Source organism: Coccinella septempunctata, chromosome 3 (assembly GCF_907165205.1).
Source record: "Coccinella septempunctata chromosome 3, icCocSept1.1, whole genome shotgun sequence".
In the NCBI taxonomy this organism is placed as follows: domain Eukaryota; kingdom Metazoa; phylum Arthropoda; class Insecta; order Coleoptera; family Coccinellidae; genus Coccinella; species Coccinella septempunctata.
In genome coordinates this window covers 28,909,925-28,937,638 of record NC_058191.1, presented here as the reverse complement: position 1 = coordinate 28,937,638, position 27,714 = coordinate 28,909,925, and the positions used below count along the sequence as shown (strand labels likewise).

The 27,714-nt window shown below is 34.2% G+C and overlaps 5 protein-coding genes across 7 annotated transcripts in view; 3 read left to right on the top strand and 2 right to left on the bottom strand.

Moving 5' to 3' along the window:
* LOC123309992 (LIM domain only protein 3-like) overlaps positions 1 to 10,189 on the top strand; it is a 94,882-nt gene extending 84,693 nt beyond the window's left edge. Inside the window, exons 3-5 of one of the 2 annotated variants that reach the window (XM_044893330.1) lie at positions 2,128 to 2,253; positions 5,711 to 5,852; positions 7,642 to 10,189. In XM_044893330.1, coding sequence (XP_044749265.1) covers positions 2,128 to 2,253; positions 5,711 to 5,852; positions 7,642 to 7,686 — 313 coding nt within the window. In that variant the 3' untranslated portion in view covers positions 7,687 to 10,189. Of the gene's footprint in view, positions 1 to 2,127; positions 2,254 to 5,710; positions 5,853 to 7,576 lie in introns of both variants that reach the window. The other variant, XM_044893329.1, reaches the window with a different exon arrangement.
* A 931-nt stretch (positions 10,190 to 11,120) lies between these two features.
* LOC123309220 (U2 small nuclear ribonucleoprotein auxiliary factor 35 kDa subunit-related protein 1) lies at positions 11,121 to 14,675 on the bottom strand. The gene is made up of 5 exons (XM_044892206.1): positions 14,488 to 14,675; positions 14,294 to 14,385; positions 13,083 to 13,901; positions 11,730 to 11,871; positions 11,121 to 11,677 (listed from the first exon to the last, which is right to left on the bottom strand). The coding sequence occupies exons 1-5, from the start codon at positions 14,493 to 14,495 to the stop codon at positions 11,347 to 11,349; spliced, it is 1,392 nt and encodes a 463-aa protein (XP_044748141.1). The 5' UTR covers positions 14,496 to 14,675; the 3' UTR covers positions 11,121 to 11,346.
* Positions 14,676 to 15,020: 345 nt separating this feature from the next.
* LOC123309863 (zinc finger protein 593 homolog) lies at positions 15,021 to 15,744 on the top strand. The gene is made up of 2 exons (XM_044893153.1): positions 15,021 to 15,195; positions 15,332 to 15,744. Exons 1-2 carry the CDS (start codon positions 15,103 to 15,105, stop codon positions 15,662 to 15,664), a joined length of 426 nt encoding a protein of 141 aa, XP_044749088.1. The 5' UTR covers positions 15,021 to 15,102; the 3' UTR covers positions 15,665 to 15,744.
* LOC123309862 (serine--tRNA synthetase-like protein Slimp) lies at positions 15,669 to 17,062 on the top strand. Its single transcript, XM_044893152.1, has one exon. The coding sequence runs from the start codon at positions 15,669 to 15,671 to the stop codon at positions 17,025 to 17,027; it is 1,359 nt and encodes a 452-aa protein (XP_044749087.1). The 3' UTR covers positions 17,028 to 17,062.
* A 308-nt stretch (positions 17,063 to 17,370) lies between these two features.
* LOC123309122 (ATP-binding cassette sub-family G member 4) overlaps positions 17,371 to 27,714 on the bottom strand; it is a 35,219-nt gene continuing 24,875 nt past the window's right edge. For both annotated transcript variants that reach the window (XM_044892031.1, XM_044892030.1), the window contains 6 exons: positions 22,438 to 22,624; positions 20,384 to 21,005; positions 20,117 to 20,271; positions 19,785 to 20,054; positions 19,542 to 19,697; positions 17,371 to 18,220 (listed from right to left, as the gene is read on the bottom strand). In XM_044892031.1, coding sequence (XP_044747966.1) covers positions 17,876 to 18,220; positions 19,542 to 19,697; positions 19,785 to 20,054; positions 20,117 to 20,271; positions 20,384 to 21,005; positions 22,438 to 22,624 — 1,735 coding nt within the window. In that variant the 3' untranslated portion in view covers positions 17,371 to 17,875. The remainder of the gene's footprint in view (positions 18,221 to 19,541; positions 19,698 to 19,784; positions 20,055 to 20,116; positions 20,272 to 20,383; positions 21,006 to 22,437; positions 22,625 to 27,714) is intronic.

The window sequence follows — 27,714 nt, the reverse complement described above, 5'->3', positions numbered from 1 at the left end:
TTCCGAATCATTTCGATTCAAAAGATACAGCCTGTTGAAAAACCATAGAGTCATTCGGGGCAACTGTGAGCACTTTTGCCTTTCAAGCCATACCCTGTTTCAAATGTTGAAGCTAGGAAAATTAAAACATATTCATAAGAAAGAGAATTTTCTAATCTATAAAAAAAACATCAAAAAGAAAACAAACAAAAACGTTTTCTTTCCGCAAAAAAAAATTTATAGTGAAAGTCGGAGTGCGTTTACATGCCCCGTATTGCGGGTAAGTGTGCGCACCCTCAAGGGGTAAGTGAAAACAGTGCTTTGTGAACCACGCATTCAAAACAAATTACAAAATAATGTCATCAAAATGTTACAATATTAGAGAAATGCTGTTTATTGTCAATACAGAAGAGCCTTTTACAAGCACTGCATTATTGTTCGTGCCACCATTCCTGGTGAACACAACACTTGATACATTCCATTGTTGGCGGCTCTTCATATTTTTCTGAACAAATAGGGCAATATTGATCGAGTCTTAACCAAGAAAAGCAACAATGTCATAATTTATTCCTCACTGAACAAATGCCCATATAAATAATGAATCTATGCGCACACTTACCCGCGCGGCGCGCACACTTTCCCAAGTAAGCCAAAATTTGAATTGACGTTCTTATAGAGTTGAGCAGCTAAGAGAACCTAAAATTTTTCATTATATATTCAGATTATTTATTTGATTGATTGCAAATAAAATGTTAACGAAAGGTCGCAAGGCGCACTCCTATGAAAAACTATTTGGCGATTCTGCGCCCCTGTTTCACCCAAATGCAACCCTCTTTCATACATTGCATAGTCGAGCTATACGCACTGCGCACACTTACCCACTGCGCTCAAATTGGCTGAATACAAAGATCCACAGATGTGTAGTGTCACAGATTCAGCTAGTTATTCTGAAGGTAATTTTGTTTTTCCAGGGGTGGCACAGTTCATTATGAAAACTCAAAATGGCTATATCTTTTTATAAGGGTCGAATCCGAAAAAATGCTTTAGGAAAAAAGTGTTTCTTTTACCTCAAAGATACCTTCTTAGTCAGCATCGTAGTGATAGTTTTGAGATGCTTATTTTCTGTTCATATTGTCATCTATTTTGCTTTACTACCTGTGATCTCCTCAAGCTTAATACAGAGAAATTTGTTGTCAAGGGTTTGAGAGATATTGAACTTCAGATGAGAGGGAATTTTCATAGCTAAAAGTTTTCCATTCTAAGCAAATAAAATTACCCTGATATTGGTTGACTTAATATTCCTGTATTAATTCGCAAAGTTTTAAGTACAGGCCCTCTGCGCTTCCAGAGTATTTAAGTATTCACTAATGTCGTTGTCAAAGTAAGTAATAATGGGAAATCCGAGTATTTCTAAAATGTTTAGACTCCTGAAAAGAGTCGGTGCATTAGATCTACTTTTCATGTTGTTCCACGGTTATTCCACAGTTATAACTCTGATTTTGTTTTTTTGGAACTAGTCTATGAGTGCCTGATCATATGGTATAATTGTGAATGTAATCACGCCTCTCAAAGTTTCTATTTTGTTAGAATCTTTGTAACCTTCGCATTCGCCAATTTGCAACTCATAAAATATGACTTGAAATTCTGTCTTCAAAAAATTCATCCAAGGTAATCTGAGTACCTCACCAATTGTCATATATGCCATTATAGGCTTTCAAACAAAACAAATTGTATCAAAGTACCAAATGCAGTTTTTACGTTATGTATCTATCGCAACACTGAGAAAGGGTACGGACGGAGTTTTTGGAATTAAAGTAGTGTTAGTCATTTCTATTACTCGCTGCACCACGCCAACTTTGACTAAAACAATTGGTTTAAACGCTGAAACTTTTCCACCATCATAGTAAAAAGACCGCAAGGGTTGAGCCAATTATTATATAGAATACCAGAAACCCCACATGGGGACAACCAAATATTCAAAATACTCAAAAATATTAATAATAATAATAATAATATTAATAATACGATACATTCTTATTTGCTATGCGCAGCATTTTAGAGCTATCACATATATCACATCACTTATGAAATGAATGTTTTTTATCTATCCAATGATATCTTATAAAAGTAGTTTCTTCTTTCTTACAGATTATTCGGTACAACAGGATATTGCGGTGCTTGCAATAAGATAATTCCAGCTTTCGAGATGGTTATGAGAGCTAAGAGTTTCGTTTATCACTTGGAATGTTTTGCCTGTCAGCAATGCAATCATAGGTGAGAAGATAATTAATTATTATTGAATTATATCGAGAAAACATTTCTTGAATCATCATCCAGCCAGTAAAACCCTTTTGGCACGATGGATCAGAATTATTTGAGCACTTGTACAAACATAAGTTATGAGATGATGATAATAATATTATTTTGTCGTCATTTGTGAGTACCTTGAAGTTTTTAATACTGAAAGGTGTGCGAGCTTTCCGGATTTGAAAATATACTTTTGCCCGGATTATTTCAACTTGCTCGGTAAGCTTTTATAAAACAAACTTCAGAATTATGGATGAAAATATGAGTTATTTATGTATGAAGCTGGTTTTTTGCGTGTCCATTTTTTCAGGATCGAGTTTCTGAATTTATCACATTGAAGTCCATTTTATCTTTTAATTCTGGATTTTTATCATAGGTTTTTGCCTTTAGTCCGCTTCGAAATTTCGATTTCCTAGATATTTTCCTGGAGTTTATATCACGGAACTTTCTCGCCATCCGTATAAAGGTAAGCGCACATACAACGGCATCGGACGGACGGTATGGATCGGAATAAATTACTTTCAATGGAACTGAATGGAGCAACGCACATATGTGCGGACGGCAGGCATCGCATCGCATCGCATCCGACGGAATTGAGGAACGAGAATTAAATTCCGACCGATGCGTGATGTGCCGGCCGATCCCGACATATGTGCGATACCAATCGGAGATTGCCGCGGCATCTGCGTCATTTTACAAGTCACTACATGCAGCGGCTTGTACGGGTAGTCATAAGAAATACGAATTCACGGAAGAAGCATGAGTTTTCAGGAGAAAATAATACTGCGCGTACAAAATTATAATGAATTGTACAGGGTGGGCAAATTTCGATGTTTTAGCACTACAGCTTTTAAACCAGTGGAGATAGACAAAATCTGATACCCCATTCTCGGTCTCTTTTTCTGAGAAACTAACAAGAGTAGTAGTCATTTTTTTCCACCTTCTTTTGTTTTCGAGTTATAAGCGAAAATTGGAAAAATGGCGATTTCGAAATTAATTTATATCTCCGCTAAAACTGATGATAAAGCTCTGGAATTGAAACATTATACAGGCACTTTTTCAAGTAGAATCCAGTGGCGTGCTTGCCTTTTTAGCAGGATTTTTAATTATGAAGCTATTACCCAAAGTTTTGTTTTTTTAAATGGGAACATCAGATTTCTGTGCAATTTTCTGAAAGCTTAATTCTTACTGATTTCAAAAATATATAACATCATATAATTTGTATCAATATAAAAAATAGAAAATGGTCAAAAACCTTTGTTTTCCCAATATTTCTATGGTTTCAACTTTTGACGAGAACAGAAAAATAGAGCTTCCTAAAACAAGATCAGTCTCCTTCCGGCAATGTCATTCTTTCTATGCTTTTACCAATTTTCACAAAATTTTAATTTTGGAGAAATTGAGTAAGAAGCATAGAAATGAAAGGACTAATAGAAGGAGACTGTGGTAATGATAAGATGCTACATTTTTCTATTCTCATCGAAACTTGAAACCATAGAAATATTGAGAAAGAAGGTTTTTGACCATTTTTTATTATTTTTATTGATACAAACCATATGACGTTATATATTTTTGAAATCAGTAAAAATTGAGCATTCAAAAAATTGCACAGAAATCTAGTGTTTCCATTTAAAAAAACATAACTTTGGGTCATAGCTCCGTAATTAAACATCCTGCTGAAAGAGCAAGCACGCCACTGGATTCTACTTAGAGAAGTGCCTGTATAATGTTTCAATTTCAGAGCTCTATCATCAGTATTAGCGGAGATATAAATTTATTTCGAAATCGCCATTTTTTCAATTTTCGCTTATAACTCGAAAACAAAAGAAGGTGGCCAAAAAGGACTATAACACTTATTAGTTTCTCAAAAAAAGAGACCGAGAATGAGGAATCAGATTTTGTCTATCTCCACTGGTTTAAAAGCTGTAGTGCTAAAACATCGAAATTTGCCCACCCTGTACAATTTAAGTGACAGAAATTATAGCAACCATTTTTTTTTTCGTCCTTCATCAAGTGCGGAAATAAATGAACATATTCTCCAAAATCCTTCCTTTTTTACATATGTCATGTATCCACATTCGTCTACGATTCCTTCGCTTTTGAAACTCTTCTTCCTCCAGAACAAACGCTAGTTCCTCACCGCTTGAAGACATATTCGCAACTAATCTATTCCTCCGGAGTCCGGCGATTCCGATGTTATATGTGCGATACCTTCATAAAAATTCCGCCGCTGCCGTGCCGTTCCTTCCATGCCGTCCGTCCGATGCCGATGTATGTGCGCTTACCTTAAAGGGTAAAGAGGAAAAGACTACCAGAATGTGGGGTGTTGCCAGAACACTTGAACGATAAGTAGAAGTTACGAATATTACAATAGTTTCCAATATCGTAAAAAAGATGGCAGCACTTAACGAACGACCTTTTTCAATTTCATCAGGATACGAATTGTAGCCAATGTCGAGACTTTTCGAGAAATTTTTGTATGTGGAAATCCATAGAAGAAATTATTTCACCTCGGAAAGTCAATAACATGAATGAATATTTGTTCTTCAATGAAAAATTTTTTTATTTTTTTTCCGTTTGAACGTTTGAAGAATACAAAAATTTCTGACTTTCCGAGATGACGAACTGATGATGAATTGAATAATAATGAAAACCCCATATACATTAGTGGTTTCACTGGTTTCTGACGTAAGATATTCATTTTTTTTTTTGAACTGATCGATTAAACGGTGTAGACCCCTCTCAACTTCACAAGATTATTTTATCATGTTCACGATTTGGCAACATTGAAATTAATATTGATGGTAACAGGATTCTTGTCAATCTAGATGAAAATCCTGTATTCGATCCTGTATTGGATGTAATAGGCATTCACATTTAACGTTTAGATTGAATTAGAATCTCTGGAATATGACTGAATGTGAACAATGTATTTCTAACGACTTGAGTCTTTCGATTCAGAATTTAATAAAGTTGTATAAATACAGAAGAGTTCAAAAGTTTATTAGTTCAAAAGCGTCATAAAACGATATAAACGATATATATCATTCCATTTTTTTATTACCCTTTTTATTTGCTAGCTCAAATAGTTCACAGTAAAAATTTCGAATTGTCAACAAACAATGCTTCATATATTTACACAAGAATGCGAAATATTCTGATCGATTTGGCCTAAATGGTTTCTTACTTCTAGTCTACAAAAATTATTATTTATTTGATTCCATTTTCATTTACTCTGTTTTAACCTTTGTTTATTCAATCTGTTTTGTTTTTTCACTAGTTCGTTGAATTTTCTACTCGCTTTTTTAAATAAGAAACAATTTCATGTCAACCTAATAAAAATTTATTTTCACCCTTAATAACCTTTGACTGGATTGCTTCAAATATAAGAAGGCGATCATTCACAATCATTTAACTTTTGCAGGTTTTGCGTAGGTGACAGATTCTACTTATGTGACAATAAAATTCTATGTGAATACGACTACGAAGAAAGACTAGTGTTCGCAAATATGGCCTACAACCCCAGTAGTTTGGCGCATATCAGAAGGCAAGTCAGTAACCTACAGGTATGATTATTCTCCCACATCGCACACTTTCCCATAAAAACTATCAAATCACTTCTATCTCACAAGTTTTAATAGGTATTGATTACGTCATGTTTTTATCATCACCATGAATTTAAAAAAAACGATAATCATAAAATACACAAATAAACCCCTTGGTGAAAATTTCACCAAGTCATAAATAACAAAAAAAAAATACAATTATGTTTATTGATAATATTTTTCACCAATCATGAAATTGTTCCTTTCATTTTTATTCGAAATCAATAATTTTTATGTGAGATCAATATTTAGTGATTTTAATTTCAACTCCGAAATATATACATGGCTTGTTACGACAGTAATTTAGCAATTAAACTCCCAGAAAGTTTCCAAATATATATAAAAAAATAGGTGAAAACTTCATGAAAGATTAGTTGGAAAGCTCAATATTCTTGAAACGAATCAACTTGCGGTTTGATGGCTACCTAAGCAAAATGAACCAGGTGGATAAGTGTCCCTGTTTGCGGAATTCTCGCTAAAATACAGTGAATGAACGTTTTTGCAGCGCAACGAATGTTCTTGCTTTAATATGAAAATGCTTTCGCAGTGAGCAAAATATTTCCCCCATTCATTCGTGGATTTTATTTCTCCTACAAGCTTGTGTAACACTTAGCGTGATTGAAATGAGTTGAGAATTCAGAAATATGCATTTTCCTACGCGTTATTCAGAAATTGGAAGTTCTCCTAAAGTTGTACTGGTTGCGGAATTGAATACGAAGTTTAAATTAATACGTTCGATTTTAATTTTGTATCTGGTCAAGTGGAAGGTACAGGTGAGAACTTCTGAATCTGATGTACCTAGCATTCTTTCAGTTTGGTCTGAAAATAGGTTCAACTCAATACAAAAGTCTCGCACTACCGCATTTGTGTATGTACCTACTTATTGTTTGGTACATATTTTCACTGAGAGTAGGTATATAAGATCAAATACGCACAATTCCTGGACACTGTTTTCCTCATCAGTCAACATTCCTTTTTTTTCTCAGGACCAGTACTTATAAAAGCGTTCTACTAATTCATGATTGTCCGGTGGACCTACACGGCGTAGATAATTGAAGAGACAAAATTAAAACACAAGAGATTCATAAACTGTTTGATGCATACAAAGTTGCATGTTATATGATACAAAGTTTTATGCTGCACCGTTGATCAGGGACAATCTGTCCTACTATTGAAAGCCAACTTTTGGTCTTTCGGACAACCATTAAAAAACGGGGAGATAATAAATAAAATAAAATATTTTGTGATAAAATGTTAGATAATAGGATCAATAGGAACATAACGGAATACAAGTAAAACTCATTACTTTTATATAAATTTATATGTATTATCGATCAGTGACTCTCTGAGCGCCTGATGTTGATCACATAAAAGTTGATTCACCTATTACCATTTTGATTTCATCAACAACAAAAGAAAGTTAGAACAACTCTCCATATTTGATACCCCATATCTCAGCAAGGGTTCATATTTGCATCAATGATTCTGCACGATATGATGAAGTTTTCGGACAAGGAATCGCCTTCTGCATTTTTGCGGCATCTTTAGTAAACATCCTCTTTATGTTACATACTCCGTACCTCTGTAATATAATATAAGTACCCCAAGTTACGTCTTATACATCTCAAACAAAACAAATCCGTTCTAAGCTCTGAGAATTGCTCAAAATGGTTGATCTCTTTCAGTCGACCGGAGACAACCTAAAGAATATAGCTCAAGCTAGACATCTGACCAGCCCGTCCTGTTACAGCGAGAAGAACTTGGATCTAGTAGGCCAACCGCAGCAGCCCATTAACATCCCCCCGGTGGTGACCCCCATCCACCGTGACGACGTGAGCAGCGGATATGGAAGCCCCGATTCTGGTACTTTTGATGTCACGGCATCCCAGCCGCCATGACAAAGGACTAACACTAGACGAAGAAGAAGACAGACTAAAAGTGCTTTCTTATCGTTAGACAGTGTAGTGCCGCAAGATCTCATACGTGCTAGTCTTATACGTTGCCAAATGAACTCCATTAATTCGAACTGTTAACATTCGGAACATCATTGAGTTTCTTATTTATTTATGAAAATTGACCAGGATGTCTCCCAGTTCTTCATCACATATCTCAGCACTAGTCGATGGATATAGAAAAGCTAAGCCGTTCATTCGGCCAATCAGAACTATTCATCAATTTCCTAGTTTGCAAGACTTCCATCGCATCAAAGAAGTGAGGAAAACGATTCTTTCTAAATTGAATTGAAGCTGCTCATTATTATATTTCGACTCCCTGATTGAGAGAGTTTGACCGTTACTTGATAACAATTTGTAATTATCACTGTTATGAAGATCTTGTTTCAATTTTTATGTGATCTCAACCCGATGTAAATATAAAAGGAATGTTATGGTTATGACGATTTATATTACAGTTTCATCAGTGATATATCCGAAATCAAAAGGTTCCATAACTCATGATCTGATCTGATCTCTTCAAACTAGTGAAGAATCATGTTAATGAAGACTCACGACTGTGTACCATGTGAATATTAGAAATTTTTTGACTTTTTAGCACTTGTGAATATTCTCCGTCACATTATTCATGCAGTTTCTGAACCAACTCTTTCGTTTTATCAATTAATTATGTTCCTATTTCCAGCAAAAAGCAGTGAATTTTTTTATATCTGTTATATGAGCCAGGTACCGCAAATTCGAAATTTAGGAAAACTTCAGGTGACATAAAACTAAACCACACAGCTAGAAAGCTGGAAATTCTTTTAATAATGTTCACATAGTACAGTGTCGGGACTAATTTATAGTTTGTCAGTAAAATTTTCTTAAATTATATCGTTATATGATCATTCGAAAACAGATTTTCATGTAATAAAAATTGAATCTCAGCAAAACCTTGATTTGTACAGTTATTGAAAACTACTGGAAGTAGTTTTTGGAAAAATATTTTTCAGCTATATTATATTTGATGGTCCGCGGCCTGCGGCTTCTGGTTATATACGCAAATCGGGATCTACAATAAAATTCAATGTGAGTTATTATTCAAGGCATTTCCTAGTAGGTATTCCACAACTTTTGGCAAGAAACTTCACTTTGAAGTAAAAACAAAATACCAAGAAATACCTTCTGCTAAATCCTAAATATATTTTTCTTGACTAGCTCGAATTTCGAGCGACTATAATATTCCATTTGGACTTGAAATCTTGAGCTACACACTACGTTCCTGTTGAAACTGGAAGTTTTAGAGAAAATAATTTAGTTAAACAGAACAAGAGAGAATATTTAAAAATCTATTGAAATATTGTGAAATTCAATACAAGGATTCATTATATCAATCGCAACAAAATTCATAAGTTCATAACATTTTTCGTGTCACTCTATTGTTATTGTATCTTTTGAACAACGAATTGAAGAATTAAGAATTCGATACGTTACTTTACCTATATTGTAGGTATATTTTCTATCCAATTGTGTTTTTGATCCAAATTTGTCAGTGATATAAATGTGGTTGTTGAAGAAATGCTACACCATCAGAAAAATATATTTGTGTATCTACAAGCTCCATAACCGAACTTCTTTGAGAAGATACCCTGTTCTTTCGAATATTTTATCCATTTTTTTTACAGAATCGGATAAAATATTGTATCTACATTCAGTATATTATTGAAGAACCAAGGTATCATTTGAACTTATTTGAAAACTGAAAACAAATAACAAACATTGTTATTAATCATCAGATGATGATGAAGTTCAAATTCCTAGCTATCTCTTATACGAAACAAGAATAGGGGAGTGAATTGAATCCTTCTTTAAATGCGAATGAAAAGAAACACTACTAGGGAAATGGTTCACTTTTTTGGGGATGATATTGTACAAAATATGTTAAACTTTCTACTAAAAATCATTTTTTCACTTTCTTTCACTGCATCCTTGTAAGAGGATTTGTAAATAGAAATCCTATCCATGTAAAATTTGTATAAAGAATCATTGGACTTCCTTCACTTGAAAAATCTTTACTCTGTTCATTTCAATTGTGATATATTTATTGTATACTGTATAGGTCCTTTTATATAGTGGTGTAAATTGTGTTACATTATTATTTATACTGGAACTATTTTCATAATGCATTTCCTAATTCTTTGTTGAAGATTTTTATGTTGATGATTTCTATTGAAAAAGTGTTTCTCCAGTCTATGTATGATTTCAAAACACAAATAATGCATTATTGCTAAGAGTATAGTCACTTTTCTGTTGAAAGATCTGTTGTATAAAATATTATAAATATTGAATAGATGTTGTCTTTTGTTATTCAGGTTTTTACGATGCTATACCTTGCCTTTTCAGCTGCTCTCCAAATCAACATGTGGAGAGCTATTCCTATGTGTGAGATCTCAATAGGGAATATTCCTTCTGACGAAAATGATGTATTTTTTATGAAATATCTTTGAAACGTCACATTTTGAAATAACCGTTTCAACCGTTTCCCAAAAAAATTATTTTAAGCACTTAAAAATGAAAAATAAAAATGGGTATTTAAAATTTAAAGTGTTTCAATTGTACAAGTTGGCAACATCGACTGAAACATGCCTTGATAATAAAGAACAACAAATACATTATCTTGATGAGACAGACAAAGATGGCTGTCTATGAAGTCTGCGACAAACGAGGAAGGTCGTAAAATTTTATGGGATTTTTATGGCCGGTTGCAGTTGAGGCTCGCCAGTAAGTACGCGCCTGTAAATCAACAGCTGTTATTTTATAAACCAGCTGATCGGACATTGTTCTTTTTATTTTCTAGTAGGCGCTGTTGCCAAACCGTAAACTTGAAACCAAGCGATTTAAATTTTAAAACCCCATATTTGAAGAATGATTTTGAATAGTTTCCGCGGTGCATTTGAAAAAATCATGAATGTAACTCATAATTATTCAGTTTAAACTGCCTAAGTATTCATAAAATTCATTTTATTACGGCTTTTTAAGGAAGAATCGGCCAGAAAAGGTGGATCTCCTGGGCTGCATATTGATTTATTTTCGAGAAGAAGATTTTTTACAGATTCTGAGCATACATCCTCTGAAACAGATTTCGTGATAATTTATGAATTTATTGAAAACAAAGAGGATTGGGATGAAACTGAAACTCTCATAAAGCAGATGATGCAGAAAGCCTGTGACGGCACTAAAGACGATGAACACCTGGTCCAAACAACAAAAACACAGGGGCAATAAATACACAAGCACGCTCGTTTTCCGGTTTATTCATACTTTTTTTCATCTTACACATATGTACAATTAGTTTTTCACTAATAACTCAAACATCTTTGTTGTCTATAAGCTGTTTGTTTTGCTCAAGTAAATTATCTCCAATGCCTGAGATGTGTTGATCACAAACGATATGAGTTGTATTATCCAGATACAACATTGATTTTTTTCTAGTGAAACATTACTCTTGAGCACTATGGGGCTAGTCATCTCGAAGAATGTCTTCTTGAATCATGTGAATCTCTTCTTTCTGCCGAATCACCATGTTTTGTTTCGTTATTGTTCTCTCTGTATGTTCTTTTACTTTTTTTGTGCCTTTCTGATCGAGACCTCGATCTTTTACGACGTTTCCTCGTGCTTGAAGAATTTCTTCTGGATTTGTGAGAATTTCTATCTGACCCAGAATCCTTTCTTCCATCTAATTTTGTACTATTTACTTTGGAAACTGATTCATCACAACAGGATGACCCATCTTCCCAGTCTGATTGACAATTTACATGTTCTGGAGATTCTGACCACCTCCAATCTCTTCTTGGGCTAAAAAAAAATAATATTAAGATATGTTTGAAAAAATTATGAGCCCACATACCTTTTCTTGGTGCGAGATTCGCTCTTGGAGGGAGATTTATGATACCTTTCATCTAAGCCAGAGTATAATTGTCTTGGATTCAAGAATCTATGGATAAAATTACAGCTTGCTCCTTTAGGACATTTTCTTCTATGGAACAATCCTGAAAGAGGAAAGTTTAGAATCTACAGTTGGCCAAGAAAATATAGCAAAGGAGGTGAAATAGGAGTTCGGAAATACTCTGGTCACTTAAGAATCGCCCCATGCCACGTCACATTAACGCGAATTGGCGTAACTCACATAAAAATTAGACGGTGCGGTGCAATAAATAATACTTCATTCCTATCCACTAACTCATGAAAATAACTGCAGCACTTTTTATGACTTATTCATTAGATAAACAACGATTTCGCACAAAGGTTGAAGGTATTTCAAATCATGTTTTCCCACTGTAAGCTACGCCGCTACTAACGGACCTAGTTAGCTCACTAACTAGGTCATCACCCTTGCTATCGGTTTTGAATTGAATTGCAATCAGTGGTACTTTTGAAAAAGTCAACAAAGAATTTTCAATTTTTCAGAATTATTTTTGAACAATTAGTTAAAAAACGCTAAATACAAGTTGAAAGTTTTATGTGAAGGTTTCACAGCAGTCATTTCTAGACAAGGTTGAATATTACTGAATACAAAAATGAGTAACAAGATAGAAGCTTTTCCCTCAACATCACACGACGGCATTACGCTAAAGCCTTGTTCAGACTAGGCTGCTAGTTTAGTCGAGTAGCAAGTAATTTAGTAGCTTCACAAGTGTGAAGTGAGAAGTACTCTGCGAAATGAACAGCCTGCCGTGCAATAAAGTTAATGAGAAAATTAATCTCATTATGAAGACTGTTTTAGAAGAAGCTTACTTGGAAATTTGCGTGATCAATTATTATCGGCTATGTGTAAGAAAATGGAGAAATAGAAGGAATCAACTAAGAACTACCAATTATCTACTGAAACAATCAACAATAGAAGATTCCAAAGAATAATTCAATACTTTGAGAATGTCTGAAAGTCGTGGATCTGGATCTTATAAAAATACGTCTGAATTTGCGCCTAACTTTAGAATACAGACCTCTAGTTCTGTTTATTCATTTTGTATATGTATTGTTTTTGCCATTATAGTACGAAAGTGGACATGCTGGAGCCAGTTATACTCATTATTTGTCTCTCTGCGATATTAATTACTCTACTGCATGTGAGGAACTTATTAGCGACAAATAAATTCCACATTGAATTTGATGATCGATATTTTTGCATTTTCAAAAGATTTCTGATCCCCATTTATTATATTTATTTTGATTAATTTTTTTTATATAAAAATAAACTCACCACAAATAGCTGCCTTCCATGAGGATATACATGAAAACTCAACATTTAGCTGCTTTCCTGCATACCATCTTCCATTCAGTGACCTATAACCTAGAAGTGCTTCTCTCTCAGAGCAATACTCTACATAAACGTTTCCCCTCAGGTGGACTTCTGCATTGCAACAAACCACAATTTGTTTGATTTCTCCAAATTTTTCCATCTCTGGTACAATATCCAAAAAGAATTCCTTGAAATGGGCAAAGAGCTCACTATTTTCATACTCCAATGCACTGTTTCCATGTTCGTTTTCAGTTTGTACTAAGCTGTAGTGTGAATAAAAATTAGGAATCAATAATATTTTACTGATACCAGGACGAATATGATTTCTTGAGCAAACATCTCCAAATCTGCATGTCGATGTTTTATTGAAAAATGGGCAAACTATCTTCCCGGGATTTGTTTGGAGATCAATTTTCAAGTGCTCTGGAATGCTGCCCCCAAACTCAATGAAATGATTAATTTCTTCCTGTAATTTTTCTTGCCGCTTCAGTTCTTCTTCAATTTCTCTCTTTTTAGCATCCTCAGCTTCCTTCAGCTTTTTCTTTTCTTGTTCCCATTCCTCCCTTATCCTAGCATTTTGTATAGCCCTCTCTTTTTTTAGTAATTCTAATTTGTTTTGCAGCTCTCTCCACTCTTTTTGAGCAATCTTTTCTCTTTCCAACCAATTTGCTTCCTGTTCATCATGAATTCTCTTCTCTTCTTGCAATTGCAGTAATTCAGCTTTTTCTTCATTTTCTAACCTCACACGATAACTTGGTGAACTTTCGACTTCTAAGCGAACTAAAAGAATGAATTTAAATCTTAGAGCTGGTTTACTCACCTACAGTTAAGGCTATGGTATCTCTTCAGCAATTATTATGATGAATGGTTGGGTATACCAAGAATAGTCACAGTGGGTCATTAAATTGAACAAATGAAAGTTAATGAATACTTTACAGAGAAGATGAATTATGCCCTTATCAACTATTTATTACTCCGTAGAGCATATGTTTTATCTGAAAATATTCGCAGAAAACTGAAATTGCAAAAAGATTTTCATATCATTCTGAAATAATCATCAATGCAAATATTCACAAAGCGAGTCCCAATGAGTAAAAAGGAAATCTACTCATTGGATCCCTTTTATCTTATTTATACATTTCATCAATCTCCATCAGAATAACTACCCTTACCCTTTTCCTCAAGCTGATCTCTCTCCTGAGCATTCTTTTGACGTATTCGTTTTCTTCTCAACTTTTTTGCTATCCTTCTCCATTCCGCATGTCTAAACAACATCATTAAGAAAATATAACACCGAGAAATCCACTGAATGAAAAGTACATACAAGAGGTTTTAAAAAATTAACTTTTTCAAAAAGGATACCTACTTCCCCATTTATAACTATAAAAATATGAGCTGAAAAGAATAAGTCATTTGGTAATAAAAACGACTTTGAGATATATCACATTCATGCTAAATATAATCAACAAATATTGTAACTAGCAATCCGCTTAAGCTTCGTCAAACAACAACAAACACGAAGGATTTAAAATTGATTTTATTTTCAAATATTTTGACAAATCTGTCATCTGTCACTCTTCTACAGTGAACCATAGAAAGTTAGTTTTATAATAGAGTCTCTGGTTTCTATTGAAAAAGTGAAAAACAGAGTATTTACAGACAAATGGACCTAATTATAACATGTATTCAATGATTAATAAATTAAATCAAGGTTCTATTTGATCATAAGGTTTGTAAATTTCCATAATTTAAAAGTATTTATTGAGTTTTGCTTCTCTAAAAATTCAGTGGAAGAAAAACACATAATATTTATGGGTCAACAACAATGTCAATTTCTAATTCTAACCTCTTTTCTACTGATTCCATAGACCTAATAAAATATGTATTATTAGGTCTATGACTGATTCAAACCGATAAACAGTTTATTTTTTAATTTTATAAGATTTTTTGTTCATTCGATTATTCGATATAATAAGTTAAAATGACGAGACAAAGGAGGAAGAAGATGCATTTTGGAGATACTCATCTCAAGAAGAAATGGCGAACCAAAAGGAGAACAAAAGATTTGGATGAGGTATGTCATTCTCTTTCACGTGCTTTTTCTCACATAACCTATTAAACTGTCGTCCATTTAACATTTCGGAGGTCTTAGGAGGTCACAACGAACGACAGGAAATTAATCACTCATTAATCAGTTATGTTTCTTTTAGATCAATGAAGACATCAAACCTGAGAATTGTGAGAAATTACTGAATCAAGAGGTAGATTATGATAAGCCAGGATCTGCCCAACATTACTGTGTTCATTGTGCCAGATATTTCATTAGTCAGAATGCTCTACAAGACCATTTCAGAACAAAGACTCATAAAAGAAGGTTGAAGGCTTTAGAAACAGAACCGTACACAATTGAAGAATCTGAAAGAGCTGCAGGTATCGGTAGTTGGGTGCAACCAGTTAAAAGAAAAATCGAAACTCAGAAACCTTTGAAACCTGAAGATACTGTTGAGCCTACAGAGAAAAGAGCAAGAATAGATATTGATTAATTCAATGAAAATGTATTCAATTTCCAAACTTTTATTTCCAAGTCGAACTCTTAATAACTTTAGTAGAAATATTAAATCAGCTCTATATATAACTGGGGAAAAAGCACAGCGCATGTTTGTTGCTGTTCATCCCAATATTGACACAGATATAATATTTAAGGAGGATGAATTGCTTCATAATGTAAAAAAAAGGGGTATCAATATTGATCTTGAAAAACTTCAAAAACGTTTCTACTTTTTTAAAACTGTTGAAGAGAAGAAAATAATACTTGAACATACTAGAGATGAATTGAATGCTTTATACAGTGATGTGAAAAATCCTGAAGAAAATTTAGATAAAATCAATCAGTTAAAGCTTCATAAGCATGTGGTCAATGAAGAACTCAAGAGTTTGAAAGAATTTCTCACTGATTTACAGGAAAACGTCATGATAACAATTTTAAATTTACCTAATAACTTACATCAATCAACACCAGAAATAGATGAAGTTTATCATCAGTACTTGGAGAGACCAAAGCATCAGTCTCAACATCATATGGACATTGGTGTTGAATTGAATTTGTTGAAATTAGTCGATAGTTGGGGTTGTTTTTTGATGTCTGATGCTTCCCTTTTCGAAATAGCGGTTTCTAACTATTTTATAGAAAAACTTGTTGAGTCGAAGTTCATACCGTTCCAGAATGCTGATTTTACACGTAGTGTTGTTGTAGAAGGTTGTGGAACAAAAGTTGTCGGTAATGAAGAGGTATTAACATTACATGAATCCAGTAAAAAGAATGAAGTTTTAGAAGAATTAAGCCGGCTTCATCTAACTGGTTCAGCATCTATCTATGCTTTTATGGCATATTTCACTAAACACTTGGTCCCTAGTGGACAATTTCCACTCAGATATTTTTGTTATGGCCGATCATATAATGGAGATGTGAGAACTAATGACAACCTTTTCAATCTCAATCAAGAATCTGTTTTGAATGTTTTCATTGCCACTTTTGACGATGCTTGGCAGAACTTTCAAACTCTCACTCAGCAAATTATCAAGCTGTATGATGCATTAGGTTGGCATTATCGTTTGGTTTATTTGCAGCCTGATAAGTTGAACAAAAGTGAAAGTTTGAGGTTGTCGATTCAGATGTATTCCACTCATTCTCAAAAATACATTGAAGTAGGTTATGTATCATATTTTGGAAGTTACATATGTGAAAGATTATTGTTTTGTTGTCTGAATAAAAAAGAACAGGTATATCCAAAAATTATAAGCGGAAATATATTGAACATTCATAAACTTCTTGGATGTGTTTTAGAAAATAATCAACCATCTGATAAAAAGTTACTCAGTGAACTTCTATGTAAATATTTGCCTTAATCCTCTTCTGTTATAAATATAGTTTTCGATTGAAACTATTGTTTTATTTCCTGATCTATAATTTGCAAATTTCATAAAAAAAATTCATTATCATTTGGATTTTCGGAAGCATACTTGAAAAAATTGTCTATTTTCTATGCTGTATATAGAACTTGTTTTGCTACACAGCATCTCCCATTGCTGCCACAGTTTTAATATTTGCATTAATTGAAAATGTGCTGATACCATTATATTCATGAAAAACGATACTTTGATAACAGAATTGATTCTGCACAAGTTAAAACCCATGGTATATTGCCGTTGGTTGATATAGGCCAATATAGGGTGAAAAAATAGAAGCACATATTTAAAATGTTTTACTTGTACTGGTTCTAAGTTTCAACATGATCATATATTAAATTCACGCAAATTATACAAATGTGTTGCTTTCTTATATAAAAATACAAATATGTGATTTGATTCACAAGAATCTCAAGGAAAATTGGCAAAATATTAATCAGGCAAGTTCAGAATTGTGTATAAATAACATTTTCTTTTCAATCACAGCCCTACCTAACACATTCTATCACACAAACAAATCTTAAGAACTAAACCTATGTAGAAAATATAATGAATATCCAATTCCTTATCACTTAGCAATTCTGTTTCTATGTCATAATAAATGAATAGATAATTTGCAACATCTCAATAATAAAACAAGTTATTAACAATATTTCTGAAGTATATGTTAACTTAGGTTATCATCAAAAGGGCCTATAAATTAATTTCACTAATTTTACCAAATATACATAAACCTTTTGTCACCTTCAAGAAAACCTATATAATAATAGTAATTCTCAGTCATAAAATTAATGGTTTGATCGCAATTTCCATCTTAAAAACAAGAAAGCGGCTATCCTCAAAATGAGGAATATAACAAGGAGAGCTATTATGTCAAGAGAATATTCAGAGTATTGCATGTCCAGTTCTTCAAGAGTTGTTGAAGGATCTTTGAAGTGACAGTAAGGTTGGTGACATTCAAGTTTCGTCCTGTTGAAACCGTAAGTAGCAAGGGCTGTACCCTCAAAACCATATCTGATATATGAAAGGTAGGTTATCCATCTCAAATAAATTGGAATTGCATCAAATGACACAAAGAATCCAGAGAACAGCAGGAATGGTACAGACATAACGGGGGCTAAGAAAACGCCGTTCTGAAAAGAAGAAATATTGGCATAGGAACAAAAAAAAAATGTAAAAAGTAATAATATGATATATCCGAATCATAACCATTTTTTTAATTACAGTAGATTTGTTGAAGAGTAGTCCGATCTACACGTCAGATTTATACCAAATTCTCAAGTTTTTCTTTAATAATGGAAAACTTGTCCTCATAAATCGGACCACTCTAATGCATATTATGAAGGCCTTCAGAAAATTCCACAAATTTTGAACTTGAACAAATAACTGACTTTATTGTTTCCTCCGCAGATGTTCCCTTGTTTAAGTCTGTTATTTTTTATTTATTATATTATTTTCTCGTATATTTGAGTTGATGGCAATGTGAAGTTATGTGTTGATGGCCACTTCTGATTTTTGAAAAACTGGTCAGGTGGCCTGAATTTCAATTGAAATAGTCATTGTAGATATATATACTGAAGATTCGTGAGAATCACCTAATATATTAACGGGCAGAAATGGAGTGAATTTGAAAAAAAATGGGAAAAACGGTGAAAAACGAACGAAACCACTGAGCGAACATCCAGTTTAAACTTTCAGTTTTAACTGACAATTTAAATAATTGTGACGATAGTTTAATGTCTGAATTATAATATTATGTCTGCATGCCATTAGAAATTTTCATAATTTAAGTAATTAATTATTGGCCTATTTGAGCTGATAATTAGGTAAATGGTGTAAAATTTTCTCGAATCTTTGATATCATTCGTCAAATATCACGATAAGATTTCTACAACTTTGAAAAGATTATCGATAACTTCCATAAGAGCATTCTATGGGAATCGCTTTCACCAGTGTCGCCGTCAAATTGTTGAGACCAGGCTAATGAAAGTCTTAGAACCAGTTAATACCGGAAAAAAAGTTATTTGACGTTAACCAAATGTGAATGTAAACAAATTCACAATCACAGATCTGTGATCATAAATTTAGGAGTTTCTAGGGAAATTGCGTCGTTTTCTACATGAAGTGAATCTGGAAACGCCCCCAATGTCAAGAAAATCATTCTCCATATCCTGTAATAAAATCTGCAACCCACCTTTGGGCTTCAGATATCGAGTTAAGTTTTCAGATTTCGAAGTTATGATATCACTCTGTTCCGTTCACTCAAGCCAATAATGTCCCTCATCGCAAATCACGACTGACTAATCAGGGGCCAGGAATTAGGCCAGCTGTCGTTGACGTTTATACATAATAACACAGCATTGACTGGCCTTCAACAATAATATTTTTTCACTGACCACAAGGTGAATTTCTACAGTCAACCCAAAACTATGATTTTAATCGAAATCTGCCTACCTGTACATTCATAGCAGCGCCAACGACCAGACCCACACTCTGAGCTACAAAGGAAACTAAAAGGCAAGCTAACAAAAACATGCCATATCTTGCCGAATCCATAGGTTGTGATGTCATAAAGTAGACAATGGAGACATATAGAATACAGCATACAGTCTGGAAAAGGAATGGTATGTTTATAATAATATGTTGTTATTAAAATCAAAGGAATATGAATTACATTCTGGAAACGAGTTTTCTCACCTGGAAAGGTATATCCGATATTGTTATTGCGAGGTAGTAGGACTTCAGAGAATACCATCGATTAAAATGCTCTTTCAACAACACAGGCATCTCAAGAGGAAAGGAGAGGATTGTGATGGTCATGGATGTGTACATAAGAAACAACATATTGAAGAATAAGAAACCAAGGTTACTTAATACTTTGCCACCGTCATTTCCTATTTTAAAGTAAAGAGCTCCAATCAGGATACCAACAAGGATGTGGGCAAACAACCTGAGGTACATGAGAGTCTGAAAAAAATAAATACATAAACATTCGGATTTGCGCCGAAAATAATGAAATTGAAATTTACCCAATCTCTTCTGCTAAAAAGTAGAGCGCGGTTTAGGATGATGAAGAACTGTTGTAATTCGGAGTTTCCATATCTGGGTTGGTTTTTAGGAACGACTTCGTCCAGCAGAGTCGTTTCAACAGTTGCGTTTTCTTTTTCGTTGGCAATAGGTGCGACTGAAAATTGAAGATAAAAATTTTCAGAAATTGATGAAGACGAATTTATCTCAATCCAAATAATTCTTTTTTCGTATTTTTTTATAGCTATATGAGGAATTGAAAAACTTACCGCTCTTATCGACTTTCTTTTCAAGAAGGACATTTTCGTTAAAACCATAGGCAGGTTGACTTGAGTTCTTATTGATGTTTCCGTTTCCATTGGTCCATTCGTTCATGTTATTGAGTCCTTCGATTGCCTTCATATCGGGAAGAGGCATGCCATCTCTAATATCATGTTTTCCATTACCAATAGCGTTTTCGAGCTTTCTGATGTGATTTCCGTATTCCCCGCACGCAACTTCGATGATATACGAGGCGGGATTGTGATAAGACGGACACTGAAGTCCTAGGGTTCCCAAGAACGGAACCAACTGCCTGGTGGAACCTTGGTACACACAGTAACCGTCGGCCAAGGTATAAAGTTGATCGAACATTTCGAACAATCGAGCGGAAGGCTGATGGATGGTACATATTATGGTCCTGCCGCCGGCGGCCAGGGTTTTCAGTAGGGAAATACATTGGAAGCAAGAAGAACTGTCCAGCCCGCTAGTTGGTTCGTCGAAAAACATGACAGGGGGGTTGCTGACCAACTCAAGCGCGATCGACATCCTCTTCTTCTGACCCCCAGAAAGACCGCTGGTCATTGTCCTCCTGTGATCGATGAGCCCGAGCGTGTCCAAGATTTCGTTAATCTGCAAAAAATGAATTTTTCATGTTCGCCGATATGACTCGTACAAATATTCCAACAGTAGATTCTTGAGGCCAAAAGAAACACTTTTTTCCTATACCATTTTTTCCGATTCGGCCCTGATAAAAAGATATTGCCATTTTTAGTTTTCATAATGAGCGTTGCCACCCCTGGAAAAACAAAATTGCCTTCAGAATAACAAGATAAATCTGTGACAATACACATCTGTGGATCTTTTAAACATAGTTGTATTCAGCCCAAATACACAATTTTTCAAATTTCCAAGATACTTTTTGATTTTTGAACATCAAATTTCACGAAAACGGCGCATTATACGAAAAAATAAAAGGAATAATTTTATTTCATGAAACGTTCAAATATTCATTAGATAGCATCCAACTTAGTTTCAAGAGTTGGGTTCTTTGAATTTTTGGTATTTTTATGGTACGTAATTGTCAGAATGAGAAAACTGGAAGACGTGGGTGATATCTTGTGTTCGAAAAAGATTCATCAAATGAATGAAAAACTATATTCCGAAATTAATTTCATTCGATAAAACCGTTTGTGAGATAGAACTAAAGATAACATTTTTTTATGGTTTATCAACAGCCTGTATCTTTTAAACCAAGCCGATTCGGGAAAAATGGTAAGGGAAGAAAGTTTTTCTTTTGACCTCAAGAAACTAATGTTAAATATTTGTACGAGTTAAAGACTCACCCAGTATACTGATTTCGTAAGCGCCGAGTGGGAGAGGTATGAGGAAAAATTAGATTCAGAGGGTTGGAAAATAGCTAGTCAGTCGTTAGTTTGACAAAAGTGACGTTAGCACCGATCACAGACGGTGGTTGGTAGTACCGATTCAACTCAGCGATATCGAAGAATTGTATTTTTGGCCTCATTAACATAATAAAATGAAGTATCGGCCGAAAAGGTGGATCTTTTGGCCTGCTAGTCAAGGATTGTATGTCAATAAATTCATAGGCTAGTCTTCGAATTATCAATGATTGAAAAACAATACAATACAACAATAGGTATAGTATGCCTGTTTGAACTAACTTATTTAAGGCTGATTTCTGAATTTATCATAGAAATAACTGAAAACGGCAGTAGTGACCCTAGTACAATAATATAGGTACCGTTTTCAAGACATATCTTTTGGTCAACTTTCTCTTAATAGGACTATGAACATTTTCAGAATTCAGCAAAAAAAGCATGTTTAGTGTGAACATTTCATATTGGGTTTAATCAAGAAGAATTGCTCGAGCATATCGTAATTTCATCATTCTCAACAAATTCTTAATTGATTTTCATCAAATACCGAACGTTTAAAGACCTAACGAAAACAAGACACTGATGTAGAAGCGATGTAATATAATCATAATTGAGGTGAAACCATTGGTAGAATTTCATAATACGTTTCGAAACCTTCAACTCACGATTTTCTCTTTCTCTGTGTTGGTTTTGCTGCCGATCTTCAACTTGGCGGCCACTCTCATCGCTTCATCAACTGTCAAATTTCCGTGCAGTTGGTTATCCTGCATAATGTAGGCCGACAGTTTCCTGAAACGGCTGATGTCCCTCGGAGAATCATTCATGAGAATTTGTCCCTTCATTCCTTCGGTTCTGAAAACGAAAAACAAGAATTGAGGATGATGTGCTGCGACTTAAGGGTCCAAAATAATAAAATACAAATATGCTGTAAATTCGGCAGCGTTTTCCTTTTGCTCACGAAATATTCACCACCTTGATTGAGTGGATAATTATTCAGTACGAGTCGAAGAATACATACAGTCCGTTGAAAGATACAGCAAAGTGAGAGAAATATTAAAGATAAAATCTGAACGAGTGGCATTGTGTATGAAAATCTCAACAATAATGAAAAATTTTTTGCCGCGCATATTCGGTGCAATAAAATTACTGTCAAATTAGACGTATCCTTAGATGACTGGAGCAACAGTCTACCTATTTTGCTTGTTTTCATTGTTATTCGCGCAGTTATCGTTTGAACAATAGCTTGTTTTCGTTGACCTTTTTGTGATTTATTGTTCGCCTACTAAGTACGACATGTGCTTAGAAGAATTATAGTTTATATGTTCATTTTATTATTGTACAATGTTCTTTATTATATGTTTAATACCTACTATTTATGAGTCTGTTAAACACCTTGATGTGTTCCTAAGCGTAATGTATCTTGTATCCCTGTTAATCTTTTGAATAGTTGTTTATCCAATTTAAATTTAATATTTTGTTGATAAAACTATTTAATTATAATTCAATATTTTCAGTTAACAAACTGAATTCTATAGTAAAGAATACTGTGTTGTTCATTTTCTAACAAATATTTGTGTTTCATTAAAATGAATATGATCATTTTTATCACGAAACGACGAACCGGAAGGAATTGTCAGTTGAACACGAATATTTCTATAATTAATCGGTCTTTTTATAAATCTTTAGTTTTTATTTTAGTGAAAATCCATGGTACTCATATTTCTGTATACCTTCAGGGTGTCCCAGATGTCTTCATCAAACCGGACATTTGAATAAACCGAGAAAATCTGCACCTTGTGATGGTCTTTTCACTTCTCTTGGTACTTTTTTCTATTTTTGTTTTGTTTTGATATTAGATTCTGAATAATGCTTCTTCATACTCTGTCTTCAAATTTTTAGCCAGCTGCTCCACATTCAAAGAAAATGTCACTTTTGCCCAACCAAATATTCAAAATTAATACTTCCAACACCTTTAACTGACTTTACTGAAAAAAATACCATAATAACTGCATTATACAGTTGTATCATATAATAACTACTGCTTGTATCTTCTCAACGTAGCCCGATCTGAAAATATGGCAAAGGACAAGAGGACCATTCCGTTTAATTAACAGGAATTGCTATTAGAATTTATGTGCAACTCAAAGATTCGAACCGTATACTTAGAATCACAAAAAAACCGAATGAACTTCTTGCAAACCCGTTTCACCTATCAATTAAATGTCCCTACTCTGTGATTTCGAAACTCATATTAACGTACGGATGGGCAAAAAACGAATAGCTGACGACCTTTACTCGACATGTTTGAAGACAATGACGTCACAGTAACGCTTCAAGTGTGAAAACTCTCGAGTGAATGCTAGTGTACTTATAGAAATTGTTGTCATTAGCCGATGGACATCGGGAATCCATGCGAAAATCTGTGCCATGTCTTGAAAAGTTAATTCAAGGCTATCAAGAGCAGTCAACTGTATGGGCACATTCGGTAACTCCAAAATTTTCTACCTGGGTGGCTGTATACATTTGTGATTTCGAAACAAAGACTTCCATCGGACTAATAATTCTCGTCTACATGCTAAATGGATTAAATGATATAGTGATGGTCATAGCAGGTCACAATTCGATTTGTTTCTATGTGACAAAAGCTGTAAAGAACTATTTGTCCACATCAGTGACCTCGCAGCAACGATAATCATACAGAAAGCATATTTCAGAGAGTCAATAACATTCATTTTTATTTTTTACTACACTGCTGAGGTCAATTATGGGAAGTATCATATGTATCATAATACAACCAAAGTCTATTCTTGGATTTTCACTATGCCTTCACTAGGTATCTAGAATAGACCTTAAGGTCGCAGTGCAATGAAACTCCCCTTTAATCAACGATTTTAGGCATCTAGTTCTATGAAACCCTCTTCATACGACCGGGATTAGAACACTGCAGCACCAACTTCCTGCGCACTGCTGAAAGGTAATCCCCAATATTGGCCGATCTTTCGGTGTTCCGTAGATACTTTCATGGCTAAAGTTCTTTGGGTTGGCTCTATCATGCCACGGCTTGAGAAACCTGTCGAAAGAACTCACCGAACAGCTCAAACCCACCAAAATGCTTTCGGGCATCTAGAACGGCTCGATACGACCACACATTTATAGTTAGAGCAAGCAGACTCTGTCCGCGAAAGCTTTCTCGGAGAACTGCATGTTCAAGTGACGTAATAAGAAATCTACATATCTCATTCTAGGATCACTCAGTTCGCGGAGTGTCTATTCTATGCGTTTTAATACTTCATCGATTGATACACGGTGTTCCTGTATTACATTCAAACCTGTGTGGATCATTCTAATTAAAAACAAAAGATAATAAACTTTTGTGTTATCGTGTTTCATTTTTTTCAAGTGAAAACATTTCATGATGTATTCTTTAATCATGTTCTGCACTTTGCGAACCTTAAAATAATCAATTAGATTCTCACAGGAAGTAGCTGGGTTAATTAACTCAGGAGAAATAATTATACATTTGAATAATGAGATCTTCGTATGAAGGACCATGAATTACACACAATATGGGTTATTTTAATTCGATTAACTGATGTCACTAATTCACTAAATACTAGATTTCAACAACATAATGATACTCAAAATCCCACAGTTTTTGAACGACAGTAATCATTCATCTACTCTATCGACAGTAATCATATTGCTCAATAGAAAGATTCAAGCAGATTTCAAATCAACTTCTTCGTGACATAGGACTCTATAATTTTGAAAAGTATCATTTAAGAAGAAGTAAGAATTATTGTTTTTAATACCCTTTATTTCATGGAAAATGTTGAACTTGGAATTGAAAATCCAAAAAACAACAATTGCCGATTACTGGTTGGAAGGCGTGAGTTGTTACCTAGAGTATTTTTTGATTGAAGTTGAAAAGAAATACTTCTGATAGTATTGAAGGTGAAATCTTTCTATCGGATAGCCTTCTTTTCCTAGAAAATTGTGTTAACCTTATCACAATTTGTTGATGAAATCAGTCTTAGGATAAATTAGCTTTTACCGATTCAAGTATGGCTTTTGTTGCCATTAAGCCTCGGTTGTACAGTTCAAATTTGGGCCGAGCTCAACATTGAAGCTAGTTCAAGCTGTCAAAATTAAACTGATAAGTCAGAGTTGAGCTGAGAAAAAAAGCTTCAGAAATTCTAGATTTTTGACGTTTATCAAACGCGAATGTAAACAAATCTACGTCAGTTGTCAGTTTCACAAAAGTGAGGTTAGCAACGATCACAGAGGTCGGTAATAGGGTAACACCGATTTAACTCATCGAAAGCGAAGAGTGGTGTTTTTGGCCTTAGTGTTCATGAAATAATAAGTTTTTTTTAAGGCAAATCGGCCCTAAAAAGTGGATCTCCTAGCCTGTTTGTAGTAGGCTGCAGCAACAATTATATCAATTATTGTTATGACGAAGTGATTAGTCTCCCAATTGGCGTCTTTCTGCCAATCTCCGACTATCGAAACGAAGCTTATTAACGAAAAACCTTTGTGTTCATTCAAATGACGAGCTACTTGATCGCATAAACGTTATCAGAAAACTTTAATCCGTTATCGGTATTCTCATTACGAGTGACTCACGAGCTCATTGTTCCTCGTTATCGAAATTTCAATATGGCGACAAATATTTTACAACAAACGCGGTGGCGTTGGTCGAGCGAAACTACTCCCAATGTGTTGTGGTGATGGAACTTCGGTCAAAGATCAAATTGGATGGATAATTGAATTTTAAACTTGTGACAAGGACGTTTATCGGATGGAACATTGCCTTGTGCTGTCGGTAATCCGCGTGCGAATTGATAAGAGAACATCTAATGTGAGAACGTCATTGTTTTGAATGATTTCGATTCATTTTTCTCATTTTCTCGAGATTCGTTCCGGAATATTTATTGATATTCCTGAATGAGAATAGAATATGTCGGTCCATTCTCTTCATAATTATGAGACACATTTTCGGGAATCAAAAACACGGAATGGTATCTGTACAGGATGATTAATTATTATGAATGCTCTGAACCCCCATCTTATTATATATTCAAAATTTTCGAAAAGCGGTTTTTCCTCAATAACTTTCGTTTTCGATGCTCGACAGATTTTCTGGGAGTACATTCGGAAAAACCCAGAAAAACACTCATATGCATAAAACATATTGATGGATCAATCAATAAGTCACAAAATCCAGTGACACTGTACAGGGTGGGCAAAATTGGTGATACCTGAACTACAACTTTTTAACCCAACGAGATAGAGGAAAATGAATGTACCATTCATGTCGTGTTTTTTTGAGAAACTAATAATGCCATCAACTGCATTCCTCTTTCTTCTTTTGTTTTCGAGTTATAAGCCAAAATTTCAGATTTCATTTCAAACTACTGTTTTCCTTATAAAAAATACATCTTTATCTTATAGCTCAGCAAATAAACCTATTGGACAAAATCATAGTAAGCCATTGGATTGCTGTAAAAAAGTGTCTGTATAATGTTTTCATTTCAACATCCTATCTCAAACAGAAACGGAGATAATGATAATGACCAAGGTTGAAATTTTAATTTTGGCCTATAACTCGAAAACAAAAAAAGATAGAGTAATGCAGTTGATGGCATTATTAGTTTCTCGAAAAAAGACGACCGTAATGTACATTTCATTTTCCTCTATCTCGTTGGGTTGAAAAAGTTGTAATTCGGGTATCACCAATTTTGCCCACCCTGTACATCAACTGATTCGAAAATAGGGGAATGATTCAACTCGATGAAATAATTCAGGGAGTTTGCATATACAGGTTGAGTCTTTGAGTCGAACAAATATTTCAATAGTAGATTCTTGACGTCAAAAGAAACACTTTTTTCCTATACCATTTTTAATGAGCTTTGCCACCATTGGAAAAACAAAATTACCTT